Genomic DNA, 21,600 nt, shown 5'->3' with positions numbered 1-21,600 from the left:
TAACAACAAAAACACCAACAATAATTGAATAGTAATGTTAAATACTATATCCGGCAATAATCATATGTTTATAGACAATTATTTTTGGACACTGTCTAGTTCAATATTGAAATTATTCCACGGTATGACTCCACTTACTGATACACAATACGTTTTTTATAGTAGTTCTGATATTGCACATTTTAAACAGTGATTTCCTCCTTAACTTGCAAATTTGCTCCTTAAACTTGAGCAATTTTTGTTTCTTTTAGACTTTGTAAATAATTAGCGCCGTCTGTAATTTCACTGTGTGAAATTTAATTTTAATCATTTAGATTTTATTTTACAAATAGTGTGAGTTAGTATTTCCTAAATAAACCCACCTTACGGATTATTCGACCACGCGTTTAGACTCGAACCAGCAGGTGGCGCAATATGCAGCAGTCAGTCGTTAAGGAAAAAAAAAAAAAACAAGGAAGAGACGTGAACAAGGAAGTGATCCAGGACCTTCAGAGGCATGAGATTCCTCCAGTGAAGTGCTTTCCTGCGGGTTGTGCGCGTCTCTTCTGAAGCGTGGTTGAACCGTAATGGCTCGGAGCTTCCCGACGGTCGGTGCGGAGAGCCTGGAGGAGATTCACCGGACATAAAGGGACGGACGAACGGACGGGAGAGGAGCTGCTGTTTTGACAGCTGGGATTATCCTCCACTGTCCCTCTGTCTGCCTCAAAGAGACAATCCGAACCGAACTGAGGTAACAACTTCCAGGAGAGGAATCCACTTCATGCTGAGGGGAACCTGAAGGGCTGACGGTAAAGGAAAAGGTGAGCTCACCTGTCTGTTGCTCACCTGTCTCTGGTTCCACGTCGTCCTCCACGTCAGTCTGACTGTCCGGTTTTTCCTCAGGTTCCCACCATGGCTTCAGCCCGGCTGAAGTACCTCTCCCTGGGCGTGCTGGTATTCCAGACCACCTCGCTGGTGCTCACGATGCGGTACTCCCGCACCCTCCAGGCCGAGGGCCCGCGGTACCTGGCGTCCTCAGCCGTGGTGGTGGCCGAGGTCATGAAGATCCTCGCCTGTGTGCTGCTCGTTTTCAAGGAGCACAGTGAGTGGGGTGTTCAGAGGGCCCCACCAGCATAGAAGTACTGGTCCTAACAGGGCCGATCCCAGGAGGTTTAGGGTCCTACCTAGTCCTTGATTTGGGGACCATATCCACCTTACTGGAACCTGTTCTGACATCAGTCAGTGTCACGCAGGGCAGATGTTGTAGCCTTTTTGGGGCCCTAGGCAGATTTTAATCCAGGGCCCCTAGATACTAACACATCGACATTTCTATTTGTAAAAACACAAAACTTTTTCAATCAATATTAAGGAATTACTCACTTAAAGCGAACTCATATTTCCTGTAAGTTGGTTTTGTCTTGTTTTAAGTGTATATTTGCTCTAGAAATTATACCAAAGATACTTTTGGTCTAATAATTTTGTGTTTTTTTGCACTGAATCTTTTTGAACTGGTGACATTTTGGTAATGACAGTGTTTGGAAAATATGTACACTGCTCAAAAAAATAAAGGGAACACTTTAACATTTAAGTGAACACTAAAGTGTTCCCTTTATTTTTTTGAGCAGTATATATTTTTGTTTGCTGAAGACTTGAAAATGCAAAATATGAGAGAGTAACGGTAATTATGATTCAACTTTAACATTTTTATCATACTTCCTGGATGTTGTTAGAATTGTGAGGTGTGCAGTCTTCGCACCGACAAGCAGACGGTTTCTAGATGTCACTAAAAATTAAGTTTTTGTTTTGCATAAAAAAGAAAATGTCAGCCATTAAGCATGAATCAAAACCTCCAACCAGAGCTGCTACAGTCCCCGATTTGAAGTGAACTCAGTTTCCATCATAACACAGAAAACAGAATAAAATAGCATTTATTTCCTTACGCAGGTGTGCATGGTCGATATTAACATATAGCAACATGTGTGATTTGAGGAGCTCATCTGTTGAAGACGCTGTCGGCGATCGAGAGCTCCCTAGCTCGTTCCCAGCTTGTCGTTCTCGTCTCAATTAGGTTAAGACTTTTAATAAGCTTCTAAATCTTTTAACTTTTAGACCAGTGTTTCTCAACCTTTTTTGGGCCAGCGCCCCCCTAGCCTTTATCCAGGTCCCTCACCGCCCCCCACCAAAGAATTTATAGGTTACTTTTCTCTGACTATTATTTTATTATTAATAGGCCTGTCACGATAACAAATTTTGCTGGACGAATAATTGTCTAAAAAATTATTGCGATAAACGATAATATTGTTTCAAGACCTTTTGACACTGATTTAATGGAAATGACTAATAAAGCATGCCATTTCCTGCCATAGATGGATACACTTTATTTTCAAAAGAACACATAACACTGGAACTAATAAACTAAATAAACAAAACAACCAAAAACAAAAATAAAAAGGATTCTTAGTCTCCATTAACAAAAAACGTACTTGAATAAAAACTAAACAACATAAAGCCAAAGTGGAAATAAATACTGCATTCAACCAAAAGAGTGCCTCTGCACTATGAAGTCTGTATACTATATTGCCCTTCAGTAATCACTAGATTTAAATGGAGAAGATGAGCACATCCGACTACCTAATGCAGTAGTTCACACTACACGGTTTTTTGCCCCTATTTTCCCCTTATGACAATCTTAGATCGTTGGCCGATCTGAGATTGTCGCGGGTGATTTCGTAACCGATCATGCTGTGGTGTGATATAGATCGTCGTGGCCGCTTCGATCTAAATCGGGGGTTTTCCCCGACTGGGAGCTTAACGCAGCCTGTTGAATGTGACAGGTAGCCAATCAGAAAGCGCGGATTCTCCTCCGAGCTTTCTGAGGGAAAATTACAAAGGGGAATCCAAAACAGCTGACACGGCGCAACCCGAAGTCCAGCGGACATCGGAGATGATATGTGGAAACAACATTAATATTTATTTAACGTTTCCTGCAAATAATGTAGAAATGACAAGAGGGGGCGTTGGAGCCAAATTGCTACCCGGTAACTTTTCAGCTGTTCTTCGTTAACGTGACATAAATAGGTTATAATGATTTTCATTCAGTCAGGACTTTATGCTGACTCTAGCCACATGCGTCACAGGTAGATTCTAGTAAAGCATTGATTAATGCCTGATTTTAAAATTAGTTAACTGGACTTGTAGCCATTATTTTTCGCTACAAGTCCAAAATAATGGCTGTGTGGCTGGACACCACACAATTATATCTAGGATTTCTGTCGGCTAATGTGTGGTCTCTCAGGTTGTGAAAATGGGCCGACAGTCGGCCGATAACTTGTGTCGTGTGCGCTGGACTTTACACTTAGGAAATGAGGAAGGGAGGGTCAGTGGAGAGCACTGGAGTTGAGCTTTTTTTCATTCAGTGTCATCAACAGAATAAAAGGCAGGAAGAGACGATAAAGTCGATAATTAAAATGAGGTCGATAGGTTTAATTTATCGTGCGATTAATTGATTTATCGTTTATAGCGACAGGCCTAATTGTTGATATTACTATCACTATTGTAGATGTTTTGATTTTTATGCTTGTTTCTGTATCATCAAAAATAATTTCACAGAGATCAAAAAATTTATGGGAATAGAAATTATTTTCACAGGTGTCTACGAAAAATGCAATGAACATTCAAGTTAAAATCKGTAGGCSTAACAGCAGCCAATCAGAGTGGAAAAAATATTCTTATTTTGTGCCATTTTCTAGTTGTTAAATATTCCACAAAATGACCCGATAAAAGATGTTCAACATGCCAGTTTAAACTTTGAACTATTTGCAAAATGACTGCAGCATTAAAACATGGATAGAACTGTAACTACATTAATCATAGCTCTTCTTTTCTTCAGTGTTTGTCAGTTTCTGGTGGTGCAGCTCTGTGCTGCCTTCAGGAGAATGGGACATCAGAGTATCATCCATCAAACTTCACCCACATGGCATTTATTGTGCAAACCAGAGCTTTCAGTGGAAAAACAAAAGTTCCAGATCCTTTTAATGCCATGAGACAGAAACATGGATTATATATTTATATAGACCTGTCTATTGATTTATAGATTAATAGTTTTACTGGACAGAAATGACAAAGAACAAATCTGGTTCTTAATCAAATCCTAATGAGTCAAATTGAAAGTGTCATGGAGTCATCAGCCTCATGACATTAACACTGACATGAAAAATAATATTGAAGAAATAAATATATCAAATCTAATTAAACACATAAATAAGTGATAAGTTCTTTACTGTTATGGTCTGTAAGATATATTTATTCTCAGTATTATATGTGGTTTCAACAAACCCAAGACATTTCAACAATATTATTTTACCTTTTATCTGGAAATAGTGTCTGTTTATTCTTGCCATTCTGTCCTCTGTATGAATTATTGCTTTAAAGGTCTTGTCATACCAGTTTATTCCTCTGTATTTAGTTTAGTTTCTTAGTTTATTCTTCATTCATTTCCATTTAGTTTCATTTGATTAGTATTATCCTCTCTTGGTTTATTGCTGTGTCCACTTTAGTTTCTTTCCTGTTGCTAGATTTATTTTATCGTTTATTGACGCTTGGTAATATTCACTCATCACCTGCTGCGCCGCCTAATCGTCATGTGTTTCACATCATGTGTTGATTTTTCACATTACGTGTTGATTTTTCACTGTTCAGCGTCGGATTCTCTGTTTTTATGTCATAATTCACATCTAGTTCGTAGCTCCGTTTTAAGTCCCGCTTTTCCTGTTTCAGAGTTTTGCGCAATGTGCTCGTCTTTTTTTTTAAGCCCCTAAGGTGCAGGGCGGTCGGGAAGCGTATCGATGGGAAAAAGAAACCTTAAACCTTTTAAAACAACCGAAACAATTTCTGCATTCTGATTATTGAAATTTAAAAGTGCTGTGTTGTTCTATCACCCCCGTTTCATACCGGACCACTTACAGATCCGTGTTAACGCTATAAAATGAACGCTCTCTATCGTGGTATCACTCATGGGGGGATTTCTTTATTTAAATGGGTTCATTTTTCAGAGGGACACAGTGAGGGTATCGTGATTTTAGCTACCAGTAGCAGGAGAACGGAGCTGCGCCAAGAAGCTAACAGAAGCTAACAAACACTGAATAGAAGAAGATACAGTTGCAGCCAAGCATGATTTAATGTTACACAATACAGTTTTACCAAGTTGCTCAAAGTCTAAACTGGTATTGTTGTGCATTTAAGGTGAAAAGTTTACCTTCGACCAAACGCCCCCCAAAGACACCCCAGCGCCCCCTGCCGTCCTCTGAACGCCCTATGGGGGGCGGTAACGCCCACGTTGAGAACAGCTATTTTAGACCAAACATACACCAAGTTTAACCTTGACGTCTGCGAACAATTAAAACAATTTGGAAAGGAAAGACTCAGACTTCACCAAGCTGTGCTTTCATTGTTGCTGGACTCATGTGAGGGCAAGCAAACTCCACTTGCCTCTTTTGCTCTGTCCCCGCATACAGACATTTTAACGGCTCTCCCTGCTCTGCTGCAGGTTACAGCATGCGAGCTCTGAACAGCATCCTGCGTCAGGAAATCCTCCATAAACCCGTGGAGACGCTGAAGCTGGCCATCCCCTCGGGGATCTACACGCTGCAGAACAACCTGCTGTACGTCGCCCTGTCCAACCTGGACGCCGCCACATATCAGGTACGCCCAGAGGACCATGGGAGTGACTGACGAATCTGTGCTTTTAGATTAAATACATTTCCCTCTTTCTTTCTTTTTTTTTTTTAACCTCAGGTGACGTACCAGCTGAAGATCCTGACCACGGCCCTGTTCTCTGTCTCCATGCTTGGCCGGAGGCTGGGGATCTACCAGTGGCTCTCCTTGCTGATCCTGATGGGCGGAGTGGCTCTCGTGCAGGTGAGGTACATTGTTTGGTTTTAGTTTGTTCGAATGAACCAGAACAATATTGCTTCAGTTTAAGATGTCAGAGATAAAGTCCTTTAACTGAAGCCAGGCAGTGGCTTCGTTGTTGCTGTCTTTACTAGTTTTGGAGTGATGGCTCTGAAATTTCAGAGCTGGAAGTCTTATTGTGCCACCGGTTGAAAAAAATGTTACTAAATCAATTGCAAAGAGTAAATGAAAATGTCCTTGGTCTTCGTGTTTTGCTTTGCTTTGTCGTAACGATGCTAACTGGTAATACACCTTATAGCTATGTATTTCCTTTTAAGAGTGTCGGTATTCATAAGTTGTGGTATGAGCAGCTGATATGAGTAAGTGATCCTTCCTCTTCGTCACTTGGATAACAGGGTTTTGTTGTTATTGGAGCCAAACAGCCTAAAACTGTCGACACAACCAAGATGGCTGATTTGTGACAAATGCTTGGGTGAAGAACAGGACGGTGTCCCACAGCAGTGTCCGACCAGAATAACGAGGTGCTTCCAGGAACTGGTTGCGTCTCCCCTGCTTGTTAAATGAGAAATTTAGAATTGCCAAAAATGTCTTCTGGCTTCAAATTTCAATACAATCCAATGATTTAAAAAAAAAAAAATCAAGAATCACTAGCAGAATCATGCATATTAGCCAACAAATATATTTCTTTAACAAATGTGGCTCCGTTTAAAGAAACAAAAAAAAACTTTTAAGTAGTGTAAGAACTGCCTGGACCCACTGTAACAACAAAGTCACAATCAGCCGAACACGTTTCAAGGCTGCGGTTCTTAAATCGACTGATATTTGTTTAAAAATACAGGATGGATATTTCTGTGTCATTGTCTACTGATAATATTTCCGCTTTTAACATTCTCTATAAATCTCTAAACAACAGTTTTGTCTCTAATCTGTCTCAGCTCTTCACTTCAAGGTTTTACTCTGCTTACGTTTGGCAGCAGATTCCAGATTCGGAGAAGGAAAATAAAAGAAAACACTAAACGGAGCAACTGCCTTGTTTTCAGTTTCTCTTCCGTTCGCATTGTGGTTTTTTAATGCGACTGCCTGGATATTACGTCTAATCCTGCAATTCAAGCAAATGATATTTGTATCTAAAACGAAGCTTTCGGCCTATTAAACAAATTCCATTTTTATTTCGTCTCTCTGCACCACCGCGGCTCGTCCTTTCCCTTTTTGTGTGTTGCCACCTTTTTTCCAGCTGACGGCAGCACAAAGAGCACAAGAACAATTTTCTCACAACTCAGCAAAACCGTGAAGATGCCAGCGTATGGATTTCAGACACCTAGTGTTATAAATCTACAGACCTGACTGCGAATATTAATGACTAGAGTTTGAGCCCTTTTTTAAAAAAATTGAGTTATATATGTGGTATCATAGTTGATCCAAAAGCACAGAGTTATGACTCATTCAGGGCTGTTTAAGTCTTCTCTTCTCTCTTCGTGTTGGCACGGTGTTACTAAAAGTCAACCAGCTAAGTTTAACACGTGATTATTTGCATTGGTGGGTTTTTCCCTTCTCCGTTTTTCGCTTGCTGTCAGAAAACAAGGTCGTTCTCTACCGTCTGCAAACCTGTCAGCTCAACTTGTCAGCTTGCAAAAATTCAAATGAAAACAGAAGTTTGCCCGAGATGAACATAAGGCGTACTCGGGCCAACTCTGTTACTGAGCCAGCGAGTGAATCCGTCTGCTTTGGTATTCAAAGTAGGAAATTTAAATAAAAGTTTTAGATTACACGTGGATATGTTTTTTGTGATGACCTTGTTTTCTACAAATTCCCCTGGTGTAGTTTTCAATATTTACAAACCCTGCAATAAATTAATGGCAGCCCAGTTTGGTATCATAACAAAGAATAAAACTCCTGCTCTTCATCCATCCATTTGAATGGATCGAACGTTTCTTAAGCTAATGCTGAAGTGAACATCATCTCGGATGCAAAGCCACATGTTTGACCCACTTTGACACGAGTTCTCGGTGTTCCTATTATTAACTTACTAAACTGATGCTGAAGATCAAAATGTTTTCCGTTCTTGCCCCTCACAGTGGCCCTCTGAGTCTGCGGCGGCCCCAGAGAAGGAGGCCCGCTCCACAGGCTCCCAGTTCGTCGGGGTCACGGCGGTCCTGGTGGCGTGCTGCTCCAGCGGCTTTGCCGGCGTCTACTTTGAGAAGATCCTGAAGGAGAGCAAACAGAGCGTGTGGGTCCGCAACATTCAGCTCGGTCAGTGGTCAACGGGAGACGTCGGGTTTGGGGGTGTTACTGCGTGGCGTTGCGTGTGCCGGTGTTTCCAGAGCGAGAACAGAGGCAGCTGGGTTTTCCCTCCCTCCTGTGAATTTCTGTTCAGACAAATGTTCCTGTTTGGGTTTATTTTTACCTTGGAACATGTGAGGCATGTGCTCGGTCTCCTGTGACTCCTCCTGCGAGCTCAAAGCTTTTTTTTTTTCACCTGCGTTAAACATTTGAGAGCCGACCTTAAGGTTGTTGAAGCTAACCTGCTTATTTTGACTCGAGCTAAGCTATGCTAACTCATAATTCTACAGGCAAATCTTGTTTACGATATTTACACTTAAGCGCTTTAAGCAGCCATCAACAGTTAAGGTCCACAGCCTCTGGTATGTGCAGTGATATAAAAATTATTGCAATTTATTTATTTATTTTTTTTACATCATTCTTTTCTTTAAAACTCATACAAAAGCCTAAACTGCTAAGAGTCTTGAGACAGTCCTTGAACCTCAAGGTAATTTAAATGAGCTTCTTTAGTCATTAGGTTAACCCAATTCTAGAGTTTAAAACTCCTGAACTATAAATTACAGCACTGCTAAAACTGTGAAGGCCAAAAATTAAGCCTGATTAAGATATGACTTTAACTGTCTTTTTTTTAGAGAAATTGTTTTATGTTGTGTTATTTGAAAATGAAGTCTGCGCAAACACATTGTTGCTAGCTAGCTGAATTATTCGGACAAACATTCTCAAACTGGATTGTTTATCCTGAACTGGTGACCTACCAATTTGGGAAGCATGCAACACTAGGGGGCGCTACAACATACAGAGCTTTACTTTGAACATTCCCCATAAAAAGACTTGTTTTTCCTGATTTTCGGCATGGAATTTTTTTTTTGTCTGAACCCGATGCAGTTTATCTTCTGTCTCAAACTCTACTTTTTAGGAATTTGCAATTTTCTTTATACAATCTTAATTACATGCTGCGCACATCTTCTTAACAGTTTCCCTTAAAAATAAATTCTCCCAATCTGTGCTTCTGTTTTCATACACTTCTATAATATTTGTTGAAACTGGTGTGCTGGGGATTATTACAACCATTGATAACCATTGCAGACAAGTTAAACTAAATCTTGCACCAGACAAACCTGTTCAACTGAGAATATTTTAGGTCTTATTAAAGAGTTTCTGTATTTTCTTTTAAACCATTAGATTATTGAGAGTCCTCCTCAGCGGATACTACAATTATTTTTAAATTTTACGTTTAGAAAAAAAATCCCACTACAAGTTGAACAGTGGGGGCGCTAGCAGCTACAGTAAAGAGCCCAGAAGCAACCTATTAGAGCAGATCTACCACATTCACACTTCCTGTGAAATGTGGACTGCTGTATTTATGCTGTTTTAGCAGCTGGTGTGTTTTGTGTTGTTCTGTTTGGGTTATCCCGTTTTATTTATTTATGTGTGTGTGTTTCTCCTTCCAGGAATGTTCGGCTTTGTGTTTGGCCTCTTTGGCATGCTAGCATACGACGGGGAGCGGGTGAGAGAGTCTGGGATGTTTCAGGGATACAACACGATCACCTGGACGGTCGTAGCCCTGCAGGTAACTCCTCCTCCACTACCACGGGATCCGATGTCATTTCCCCACCAGCAGCCATCCAGTTCTGCTGAAAGCGGCTCATCGGGCCCCTTCAGGTCGCGCCTTCGTCCATCTGCATCTGTGTGTTTGTTGTTTCTCCAGGCGCTGGGTGGTCTGGTCATAGCAGCGGTCATCAAGTATGCGGACAACATCCTAAAAGGTTTCGCCACGTCACTCTCCATCATCCTGTCCACTCTTATATCCTACTTCCTGCTGCAGGACTTTGACCCCTCAAGGTAGAAGAACCTGTATTTTTTTTTCTTCGTGTATATGGATGTTTTTTCTTATGGTTTCCGGAGCTCATTGTTTCGTTTCCACAGCGTGTTCTTCCTCGGGGCAGTTTTGGTCATCACCGCCACTTTCCTGTACGGCTACGAAGGCAAGCCGCCTGCCAACCCCAGCAGGGCTTAAGCTGACTCTATGGTGGCTTCAGGAGGTCCAGTTGAAGCCTCAAGACGGCGGAGAGGAGGAAGGACAGACGAGAGCGCTGAGGGGACAGAAAAAAAGGAGGGATGAAGGGGGAGGGGAAGGAGGTCTTCATCACATATTGTGATCAGAGGACAGAAATGCAAGCACAACACTGTGGTTGGTCTCGCACCGAAAGTGCCTCACTTCTGAAGGAGAAGCGATTTTTTTCTTGTGTGGGGGGGGGAGGAGAAAACACAAGAGTGTGTGTTTTTTTTCCTTTCCTCTCTTTACTGTGGCAGAGATGTCCTGGCTGCCACGTCTACAGGAAACGGACGGACTGATTGCGTTCATGAAGGACCAGTTTGACAACCAGTAACCGTTTACTGCCACACCGGCCACACCCATGCAGTAAATGATTGCAGAGGAAGAGAGCACCTCTACAGCCATAGTATTTATTGCTCTTTTTGTCCGTTTTAAGCAAACATTAGAACCTGATGTGAGATGCTAACAGATCACTAAACTCAAACAGGTCAATAACTCTGGCTGAAAAGGGTCCAGTGTAGCTCAGGTGTTACACGCCCTTCACACACACTTGAACTGCAGTGGCCTGCACACTTTATGGCACCCTAATGAAGATGGGGAAGGGGGAAAAAAGGCTCAACTTAAATTAGGCTGTTATTTTTAGAAAATCTAACCTTTAATTTAAGCTGATGTATCCCACATTGCAACAGACCCAGTTTTTTTCCTTTCCCTGATATTTAAATATGACTCTTCAAATTGGGTAACACTGAAAAACATGTGGGTTAGTGAAGACAGATGTGCATTCATTGTCAGTCGCTACTGAATGACTGAAATGCTACAGGAAAATGGCTTCCCAACAACAATAATTAAAAACTTAAATTAAGGCTGCAGCAAACGATCTAAGTTTATTTTACCAGTATGCTTGGTGAAGAGGATGGGAAGGGAAAGTCTGAACGACAACCAGGAAAAGACATTTTCTGGTAATTTGGGAAATGGGTTAATATTTGTGGAAACCTTTGCATAACACTTGCTGTTGGGGGTCAAAAGACTCATTTTGTTAAAAAAAAAAAGAAAAGGGATTTGGTTTCAATTATTTCCATCCTCCTGGGACTGTGTGAGTTAAAGTTGATCTGAGGGACATCATTTAATATTTTTGGAGTACTTAGTTTCCCATTCCCAGCGTGAAAAAAACAACTGTAGTTTGTGGGAACCTCGTTAGATTGCGTCCCACACAGTAATGGTGGAAATCATATGTTCAAATCTAAACGGATACAAATCACCAGTCAGATCCAACTCACTCCACAGGCCTTAATCATACGGGAAAACCTGTTTGGTGAGCTGAGAAGAAGAAAACTTAAGAGCTGACCCAAAACTGTGGATAACCTGGAGAGACTGTACAGGTGCCAAAAGAGGGGATATGAGCAGCACATATGGCAGCAGTGAGTTTAGTAAAAAAAAAAAATTATTTCACAATATTCTAAATATTTTCTAGTGTGTAAGTTCGCCTAAACGAAAGGTTAGATTCCTCTCGTCTTTGCCAGGGGTGCCAGTCAGTTTGAAAGGTTCCACAAACACATTTTCTTAAGACACAGACGGTTTCATTGACTACAACTTGTGTTTTCTAAATGACTGGTGTCTTTCTTCAGTCCGTGAAATGTCTCGTCATCAAACTCAGAGAGACTCTGTGACGGGATCGCTCCGCCGTCGTCTCAGCCAGCTGGAATCAAACTTTCGACTGTAATTTGGATGCCACTTAAAGTAAAAACTGGTGATTTGGTTCATTTTGGAACTTGAAATAATTTTTAAATCAGTCTTTAGTTTAACTGCAGTAATTTGGCTTAGGTTTACATTGTTCCTTTAGGCCAATGATGATGGTGAAGCTCTTTGTTTTATTTAATTATTTTTTTTGCAGTATATTTTATTGACTCTGTGGCCAAACAATCAAACACAGAATCCTTTTAGGGAATTTATGATTCATTATGTTTGTTTTTGTTTTCGGAGCTACGTTGGGATAAAGCGGGTATAAATATTAAGTTTATCTTAATTATCTACATGTGAAGCTTTTCTGTAACGACAGTGTGTAACTTATGAGTATGGGTTATTGTGTGGCTCCTGTTTGAACCTTTCTGCTGTGCAACACATTAACAGGTATATTCAGACTGGAATGTATTAAAACAATATAAAGGTGACAATATGGAGAGGGTTTTTTTGTGCGGTTTGGTAAAATGGAAAGAAATTCAAGAACAAAAGCCTGATATTCTGAGTTGACGTCACTAAATAATTAATCGATAATTCTCCTTATGAAGACTCCTTTTTACAGAGAAAATGATACTTTTGAAACCCTCATACACACAGACAGCAGATATGTTCGGATATAAATATATTTCAGTTTATTTTTCCTCATTAAAACATTACAGTCGTCACTATTTTTACACTAGAAAAGCCACGATTCGTTGAACAATAATGAACTCCTCGGTCACAAGTGCTGCTCTGTTGGGGTTTTTCCTGATTGTCAGCGTGACTTCAGAAGTTTGAATCCTCTGATTTTTCACCGACCGCTCCCGGGTTGAGGTTAAGGTAGGCGCATCCGTTTTCCAAACCACCCGGCTGCCCGCCTCTCTGACAGTGAGGTGTGTGTCGGTCTGTGCGTGAAGCCTCGTACAGCTGGCGCCACGATGAAGAAGCAGCATGGGAGTGATTTTTGTGGGAACGTCGTCCATTCCTCCTCTGGCTGGGCTCGGCGCTCCTTCTTGATCTGTCCGGGTTTTTTTGTGTCGATGAGGCGATATGGACTGATTAAACAATTGGCAAACAAGTGACTTTTTTTTTTGTAATAGTTTAGAAAAAGACATGATGCCAGGAGAGGCACTGTGATTGTTTTTAATTCACTAGGACGTCTTTTTGAATTTATCCGTTTGAGTTTTGAGCAGCAATTCTGGACCACTTTTAAATGGATTGTCATGAGCGTACAGTCAGCCTTACTGTGCCTTTCAAAAGTATTCCTACACTGTCATATTTTTGACATTTTACTTGTTTTTTATGATACACCAGTCAAATTTGAGTGTATCTTTGGGTCTATAAATCTAAAAAAATGGTGTGGCATGCACCTGTATTCAGCCTCCTTTATTCCGATACCTTTAAATAAAATCCAGTGCGACCTTCAGAGGTCATAGATTAACAAACTGGGTGAAGTTTCATATAAATACAATCCCAATAAAACATGTCAAGGTTTATGGCTTGTGTTTGGGCTGGGCATTTTCCTTTCATGTGAACATTGGTTATTGATTAGGGACAGATGTGGCGTAAGGCATGCAGCTGCCTTTTGTTTAATCAATTGTTTTGATTGCACATGATTCATCAACGTGGATTTCTTCTCATTTTTTCGTCATTGTCACATGACAAAATGTTTTAAAGAAAAACATCAACAGATAGAAATATTTTTCAAGGCATCGTGAAATGGGTTGACTTGAGTCGAGAGCAAATTTTCTAGTAATTTTCTCATTTTTGGTTTCTTTGAAATATTCAGTGGTTACACTGAGATGGGGAGCGTGGTAAATATTAATATAATCGTATCACACTTGAGTGCTTTTGCATTTTGACAGCAGCCATAAGTGCAAAGTCCCACAGCATTTAAAAGCACTTACGAAGGAAATTTTGTGCTCTGCATTTTATTGGGTGAGGAGCAAATAAATGCATATAATATTTCAAAAACCTGGAGCTGTGAACTATTTTAAATCCTATGTGGAAAAAAAGGTTTTCTAACTATTTTAAAGCATATTTAATTACGATTAGCCTGCCAGCAATTTTGTGCTGGAGATTTTTACAGATCAGGAATAGGACTGAATATATAAAGGAAACTGACTTTTGAAGAATCAGCAGGGAGAACCGATTTAGAGCTTTGTGGGAAATCCTCAAAGACGAACTGGCTTAAAATTAGCATTTTCCTTTTTCAATATCCACAGAAAGATTCAGACAATCTTGGGACATTTCTACACAACAGAAGGCGGGAAGGGGGCGGAGGTACAAAACAAAATTAAAACTCTTCCAGCTGACAACACTGAATGTCTGGAAAAACACTGGTCTGTAGAATAAATCTTTTGGTCGCCACAAAGACACTTCCAAACTGACAAAGGTCAGTAAACAGACTATAGCCTCTCAAAACTTTGAAATATAAGGGGAAAATCACAAAAACAAACAAACAAAAAAAATCCCCTATAAACAAAACATACATAAGGTTGGAAGTAAAGTGTTTATGGACATGATTATGAAAAACTTAAAATTCTACTCAAATATTAAAACAAAAACTCAAGTTGGTTAATCTGTGTCCTCCAGGCTGAAGAGAAACCCGGCCGTCCCTGACCACAGAATAAATCCACCACAGATATCAGGAGGAGAAACGCACGAGATGTGGAGCTTACCAACCAGAGAAGGCACCAATAATACTGACTGATGCATTTATGCATGTACTGGTGCAACCCTTACTGATAATCCTGACCCCTGTTTCAAATGTTTTTAGCAAATATCTAGTAGAAAAAAAAAATCCATCTGTCAAATTGATCCACCTGGACGTCAGAGCTGACACAACAAGATGGAACAAAAATACAAGAACATTAAACCACCGAGCAACAAAACCCCTTAATTCACACAAGAATCAGACACCTTTGACTTTTAACACCCCAGCTGCTGTTTCTGCCATATTTTTAAATGCTTAGTGTTGTAAAAAAAAAAAAAAAAGTAATAAAAAAAGATACATTTGCCTCTCGTCTTGAATGTGTTTCAGTTTCCAGCCTTTAAAATAATCTTTGTATTATGTACAACTAAAGAAAAAGAAGAAATATTGTGCGTAGAAATTGTTCATTATTGGCTAAAAACACAAACATCTGTAGAAATCTTGTAGAATCTGGAGACTATCTAAAGACTGTGGCTGTAACACTGTCACACCTTGATACTCTGCTAATTAGAAACCAGTTTCAAACCCAGGGAAAGGTAAAGGTCTGTTCTCTGCCTGCCTGGATGAGAGCCACACTGTTGCTAGGTTCAACAATCAGTCGGATCTTGCTATGCAATAGCGGGAAGAGCAAATTTTTCCCAGAGAGGCAGGAGAAGTGTAATTCCTCAGTAGTTGGAATGCGCTCTCTGGTTTGCCTTCAGAGACATAAAAACTACGACAATGAGTTTTTAAACCAAGTAGTCGATTGTAGAGACAGATTTTTAAACCACGTTTTAAGACGGGATGTAAAGTTTAAGAGCGACAGGTAAGGTAGAGAGGAAAACTGAAGAGTTTTGAGTTCCTATACCACACTCCCAATCCCCAAACTCTGCTACATCCCATCCTTGTCACGATACCAGTCCGAACACAGCGCCCCCTGGGAGCCTAAAGCAGCATAAAGCCCCTGTAAGTAATACTGAAGGACCAGGAATTTATGGAGGTGGAAAAGGAGGCAGAGGGTTTGATGATGAGGCGTGTAGTTGTGATTCAACATGGTGGTATACTACTGGCTTCCCTTTGTAACAAACAGTCAAACCATTTTGGGGTACGTTTGCCTCCTTTGCATCTTCATTCTCTCCAAATCTAATACTAGGGGCCTGAAAATCCTAACAAAAAAAAAACAAAAAATCCGGCTTCACTGTCGACCTCGGCAGGCATCTCTGGATTTGCAAAGGCAGAACTTGGAGCAACTGGGAAGCTTGGATGAAGTCACTGTTAGAAAAGGAGAATCTCTCTGTAGGCTTCATTCACGTGTCAGTGTGTCCATGAGGATGTGTACGTATCGAGTCTGTGTTTCCTGTGATCTGAAAGTTGAATGTAAAACTAACCTGAATGAGGGCTCTGGCGTGTTTGAGGCAGTCTGGTGTGACAGCAGCAAGCCCGAACGCAGCCGTTTTAAAAAAACACATCTGCACAGACAAAAACACCTGAATACCTACATTCACATCATCCATCTGACATGAAAACGATCAATTAATCCCCCCACAACGGAGTTGTCTTTTGTTTCACCTTTACCTCCAAAACTTTCCCTCTGGAGGATCTTTAAGGCTGTAAACCATTTCGTGTATAACCGCCCATATCAAGGCTTGATCACGTCCTCCTGAGCCTGAGGAGCTACATCGAAGATTAATGATACATCCCAGCACTGACGGTGTTTTCTAAGAGTTAAGCGGCGCTCTGCTCGGGTGTGCTGGGCCAGAGTGCACCTCTGTACGCCCCACAGTTCAGCAGCACCAGAGGCTGAAACCTTCTGGATGGTTCAAAGGCAGCGGCGGGGAATTAAGGCAGAGTTTTAACACCAATTCAACAATTAAATATTTAACTCTGCTTCGGTCTGTCATTGCAAGTTTCAGTCGTGTGTGGCTCTCTGTGACGTCGTAGCAAAAAGAAACAGTTCTGAAGAGCCTCTCTTGGCTCTATTTAGGCGGTATGACAACAAGCGGAGGACCTCTCCTGGGCCTCCACATCAGAACCTGGGCGTCGTTGGCGTTCGGCTTCCCCATGGCGTTTGGAGGGACGGGCTCCATGCGGCTCAACACCCGCGGTTGTTCCTGGTACAGCCGGCCCACCAGCCTGGCTCTGGAGCCCAGAGGCTGGGCCGGATCCACAACTATGTCCACCCTCATCCGCCACTTGATGGTGTGTAGCAGGATCTTCTCCTTGGACGTGGTGTTCAGCGCCACCAGCCATGTGGTGAAGCTCTGATCCCTCTTGATGTTGGTCAGCAACGGCGTGTTGGACTCGCTGACCGGCACGGCCCAGGTGACACTGGGGTAAAAGTTATCATTCATGCTGACTGTGAAGCGGGACGGCTTGGAGGTGGGCCCCACTATGGTGACCGTCTCCGTTGTGTTTCCGTACCAGGGGTAGCTGATGCCATCGGAGTCGCTGATGGCCCTCACCAGACCTTCCCGCAGCTGAGGCAGCTCCCAGCTTGACCTGCAGGGAGACAGAAAGGAAATCCCCCTTCTGGGTAACCAAGCTTTGGTTTTACAAGCTCAAGAGTACAAAAACAAATAAAAAAAGAAAAGTTTAACCTAAGTTCAAACTTTTGTTGAACTTTTGTAAAAGATGGAGTCTAAAGTAGAAAGTCCCATTCAATGTTAAAATTTTTTGACATGCAGGCGCAGAGGTGGCGACTCATACGGAGGTCTTAGCTCTCAACATGGCCGTCATGGGTTAGAGTCCCGACCTGTTGACCTTTCCCCCCATGTCTTCCCTCTCTCTGAAAACCCACTTTCTGTCTGACAGTTGTTAAAAAAGGCCACTACAGCTGGAGAAAACCTCAAAATAAAAATAAAATTAAACAATTACATAAATATTTGGAGGGCTCTGCTTGATCCGCATTTATTGTGAAACTGTAAAAAATGAATGGTTTACCAGTCAACAAACTGAAAATGTTAGCTTCATATATCATCAGCCATACCACATAGCGCATAGGAACACAAAGAAAACTAGTTTTCTTCAAGCTTTATGTTTGAAGCTAGAAAAAAAAACTACTTTCTACATCATTTTTGAAGGTGGGGAGTTAAAAGATTGAGTGTTTTGCACCTACTGGTGGAGGATTTTTCTTTTTTGCAAACACAAAAGTCCGTGTTTGATAATACTGTTTGTCAGTTGAACTCATTGACTTCTGCCTCTCACTTTTTATTTTGCAGATGGTTTTATTTGTCGGTCTTTGAGCACATCCGTGACTGTGTTACTAATTTGGTGTTTGAGTGTTTTCCTGTAGGAATTTTAAAACCTTTTGAGGGCTTTTTATCCCAACTGGTTAAAGATCATTTTCTCAAACGTCTGACAGCAGAGAACTTCCAACACTTCAACACCTCAACCTGTTTTCCACTCTCAATGCTTTATGATGAAAAATTAGGAAATTCGGATGAAGAATCTTGAAGAATTTTGGTTATTATTGTAAAAATGTTTTTTTTGTTTTGTTTTTTTAAGGGACAAATTTGACACTGGTGTCAAAGTCACTTTTTCTGTAAAAAGATAAAAATATAGACTATGACTAAAAGACAAAGCATTTTGCTTATCATTTTATGCAACTTTGCTGTTTACAACCATTTATCTGAAGCAATATTTAATTGATTTGATGTAATGACTTTGAACTCGCTCTGTAACTCAGTCAAACATACATTTTTGTTACTAAAACATGCAAACCATAAAACAATAGCACAGATGTTGCTCAAATGTTTCCTCTTTAATTCTTTTTGTATATCATCTAATCCTAAACTCACTAAAAAAAACTGTAGACTTCTTTTGAAGGTGTAATTTTTTTTATTTTGATTGTTTTGCGCCTGTTATCATCCTGTATATTATCTATAACTTTATATTTATCGTTAATATTATCAGTCTTCTTTGAAATAAATAGCATTGGTGTAAAAGGGGGGCATGTATGACCCCATTCACTCTCTAGCCTTTCCAGACTGTGTGAAATTCACTTTTAGCAATTCAGACAAACAAAATACATTTTGTTTGTCTCTTTTGATTTGACTAACACCGTTATCTCTGCTGTTGGAAGCCTTTTTTAGTTAGTTAGTTTGTTTTACCTGGATCCCCAGGTAACAGAACAGCCTTAAAAATCAATCCATCTTTTACAGCTGCATTCTAACCTGATACATTTTTTTTTTTTTTTGCCAGCGGTGCCAATAAAAACGGAAAGCACTGCAAAACATTGACAATGCAAACCAAACTGCTGTCAGTGCACGATCATCTCTTTGTTCTTGCACAGTTCGCTGCCCTCTCTTCCTCCACTATTTGTCGAGCTTTTATGATTCCGAAGCCCCTTCCCTCTCCCCCAGTTTATGCGGTACACCCACCTTAGACCTGGACCCCGCAGGATTAAACACCCCCTCACATATGCCTTCGCTGATAACGCGTGTTCGTGCGTGTTGTGGGGGACGGCATGTCCCCGTGGGCACAGTTTGAGTGCCAGAGAGCGAGCAGCAAATGTTGTTTCATCTAATAGCAGCTTTTCTATTTACGTGCCAGAGTCACAGGAACAAAATCTGTCGGTGGGCGTCTGAATGAAGAAGGGCTGACAAGCACAGTGAACCTGCTGTGTGCACAAATGCTCCAACTCCCAGAGCCATGCGCCAGCATCAGCATGCTGGCGCAGCTTTGCCCGGAAAACTGCCCACTGTTTGCGCGATAAATCACTCAGTGAGATGGAGACTCCGGTGACTTAGATGTTAACTTACATGCCGATGTCTCCGTAGGTGTTGTAAAACTCCATCTGAGTGCACGCCTGGATCCAACCCACTACCCAGGTCTCGTTGCGCGGAATGGGGGGCATGACAATCCGCGCAGCGGCTTTGAAGTAGGGCGTCTTGTATCGGAGCACAATGGGGGAGTTTTCCTCGATGACAGTCGGGCAGTGGTCTATGGTGGCGGACAGGTCGTGCACCACGATGTTCTCCCGCTTGATTCGCGACTTGTTGCAGGCTATGCTCTGAATGCAGCCCATGACTGCGCAGGAGAAGGAGAACCTCACAGGCCCGGGGAACCTCGCAGCTGGCTGGGACTCGACCAGTATCAACACTATGAGGCCGTACATCAGATGAGACTGGGAGGCAGAGGTGGGTGTCACCACGCTGAAGGTATACAGATCAGAACAAGGATCACGGGGACTTTCTGACCCCTCTGGAGACTCCACGCCAGTCGAGCGCTTCTCTGCTAAGACACTCTCAAAGGGAAACTTTCAGTTTCTTCGCACCCTTCCCTTGAGGATCTGACCCATCCTTCTGCAACCCCTACCCACAACCTTTGATCCTGCTCCTCCTGCCCGGAGTTGTCATGTCATGAGAGGCTTTGGGGGACCGGCGGACACCGGGGCGCCGGCAGGGAGACCCGGTGTTCGGGCGGCGGCAGCTGTGATAGCGGATGCGGCGTTGTGCATGAGAAGATGAAGCAGCTGGACTGAACCCGCGGGATGGTGTTAGTAGAGTCCGTCATGCCTTTGGACTCGAAGCGAAGCAGACCCGGCGAAATAAAGGAAATCTGTGAAGCATCCGAACATCCGCGACGCAAGATCTCCTCTGAAGACAAGACGAATCCGCCGATCAAACTGAGAAATGTCCTGGCTGGGAGTACTTCCTATGGATGGATGGAACAGTGTCATGCAGAGTAAAAAAAAGAAGAAGAAACCCGGTGTCATAGTAACCGTGTTGAGCAGCTTCCGCGGCATCCTAATCCGACGAAACTGCGGAGTGTCGCTGTTCACCCTGCGTGGTGCTGAACCCGCTCATGGACCAATGAACTGCAGAGGGAGACTCGGGGCGTAGGAGTCTACACTGTAGTAGATCTACGACCTGGTTCCTCCATATTGGAATAATGCTTTCTAATCCCGCAATAATAAAAAAAATACAAGCCCCCAGTGGATGGGATGAAGACTACACCAGTCTATAGGCGGTGCCCTGCGGGCTCCAGCTTTCAACTGGTTTTAACCTCATAAAGACACCTCTGGTTCATATAGTGCCAGTCTACTGTATTGCTGCAAAACAGAATTTTATACAACCCAAACTGGTAGACCGCTGCTAGACAACTGCAAGGTACCGCTAGAGTTTCAAATAAAAAGGCAGTTATAAAAAATAAATGAGAAAATTAAATCTTAAAACCGTGTTCAATGTTCAACAGTAGCTGGTTTACATATGAGCTCAATTTTAGTGAATTAACAACCACTGTTATCATCCCCGCCCCCATATAAATGAGGTTGTTTTAACATTTTTTTTAAAAGAAACTTTCCAAGCTAGATTGTAGACTTTATTTGACTTTACGGGTTCAAATCCAGACGGTGTGTCCTACAACTTTTAGATAACCTCTGGTCCATCACACCTGAATTAAATGGCTCAATCACCTCCTCGGTATGCAGCCAAGTTCTCCAGAGTCCTGCTATTGACCTCATTATTTGATTCAGGTGTGTTGAAGCAGAGACACGTCTAACAGTTGCAGGATTTTACCCCTGATCTACATTTTGCGGCTTTGGCCTAATTTTATTGAGAAAGAACGAAGGCAATAAATATATAAATAAATAAAAAAAACTCCGTGCTTTTACTTTGAAGGTCAGTTGTTTACACCGAACTGAATCGTCATTTCCGGTTTGCTCAGCATACACGCTGCTGAATCGCAACACTAAAGAAACACAGAAACGACCTGAGTTTGCTACATGTAAACATGCTGCTGTCATAAAACAGCTGGAGCTGGTTGGCGACATTTCGTATTGATTACGACAACATGGTGAGAGTCCGTTTCATTTGACCATACATTTAAACATCTCAAAGCTAATGCTAAGCTAACCAAGCTAATAATAAGGTAATGGGGTATGAAAAGCAAATATTTAAAACAACGTCAGATATCCGGTTTGATTTAGCTTTTACTTTTTACTTAGTTTTTCCTTTATTTATTTATA

The 21,600-nt window shown here is 41.7% G+C and overlaps 3 protein-coding genes across 3 annotated transcripts in view; 2 read left to right on the top strand and 1 right to left on the bottom strand.

The window, feature by feature from the left end:
* Nucleotides 1–440: 440 nt before the first annotated feature.
* On the top strand, nt 441–11,951 carry slc35a3a (solute carrier family 35 member A3a). Its single transcript, XM_008407102.1, has 8 exons — nt 441–800; nt 883–1,081; nt 5,525–5,679; nt 5,773–5,895; nt 7,965–8,139; nt 9,621–9,739; nt 9,878–10,011; nt 10,096–11,951. The coding sequence occupies exons 2-8, from the start codon at nt 892–894 to the stop codon at nt 10,184–10,186; spliced, it is 987 nt and encodes a 328-aa protein (XP_008405324.1). The 5' UTR covers nt 441–800; nt 883–891; the 3' UTR covers nt 10,187–11,951.
* A 620-nt stretch (nt 11,952–12,571) lies between these two features.
* Nucleotides 12,572–21,131, bottom strand: fam78bb (family with sequence similarity 78 member Bb). Its single transcript, XM_008407103.2, has 2 exons — nt 19,394–21,131; nt 12,572–17,132 (listed from the first exon to the last, which is right to left on the bottom strand). Exons 1-2 carry the CDS (start codon nt 19,747–19,749, stop codon nt 16,610–16,612), a joined length of 879 nt encoding a protein of 292 aa, XP_008405325.1. The 5' UTR covers nt 19,750–21,131; the 3' UTR covers nt 12,572–16,609.
* Nucleotides 21,132–21,279: 148 nt separating this feature from the next.
* rex1bd (required for excision 1-B domain containing) overlaps nt 21,280–21,600 on the top strand; it is a 3,634-nt gene continuing 3,313 nt past the window's right edge. Inside the window, exon 1 of the mRNA XM_008407105.2 lies at nt 21,280–21,428. Within this exon, the coding sequence (XP_008405327.1) occupies nt 21,426–21,428 (3 nt within the window). The 5' untranslated portion in view covers nt 21,280–21,425. The remainder of the gene's footprint in view (nt 21,429–21,600) is intronic.

Source organism: Poecilia reticulata, linkage group LG4 (genome assembly GCF_000633615.1).
Source record: "Poecilia reticulata strain Guanapo linkage group LG4, Guppy_female_1.0+MT, whole genome shotgun sequence".
Taxonomy (NCBI): domain Eukaryota; kingdom Metazoa; phylum Chordata; class Actinopteri; order Cyprinodontiformes; family Poeciliidae; genus Poecilia; species Poecilia reticulata.
This window is presented reverse-complemented; position numbering and strand designations above follow the sequence as displayed.

Excerpts from the sequence above, each read along its gene's own strand:
- fam78bb (XM_008407103.2), bottom strand. The coding sequence starts at position 19,749 with ATGTACGGCCTCATAGTGTTGATACTGGTCGAGTCCCAGCCAGCTGCG. Across the intron at positions 17,133-19,393 it reads ACCTACGGAGACATCGGCAT|GTCAAGCTGGGAGCTGCCTC; the intron begins GTAAGTTAACAT and ends GTCTCCCTGCAG.
- slc35a3a (XM_008407102.1), top strand. The coding sequence starts at position 892 with ATGGCTTCAGCCCGGCTGAAGTACCTCTCCCTGGGCGTGCTGGTATTC. Across the intron at positions 8,140-9,620 it reads GGTCCGCAACATTCAGCTCG|GAATGTTCGGCTTTGTGTTT; the intron begins GTCAGTGGTCAA and ends TTCTCCTTCCAG. Across the intron at positions 10,012-10,095 it reads CAGGACTTTGACCCCTCAAG|CGTGTTCTTCCTCGGGGCAG; the intron begins GTAGAAGAACCT and ends TCGTTTCCACAG.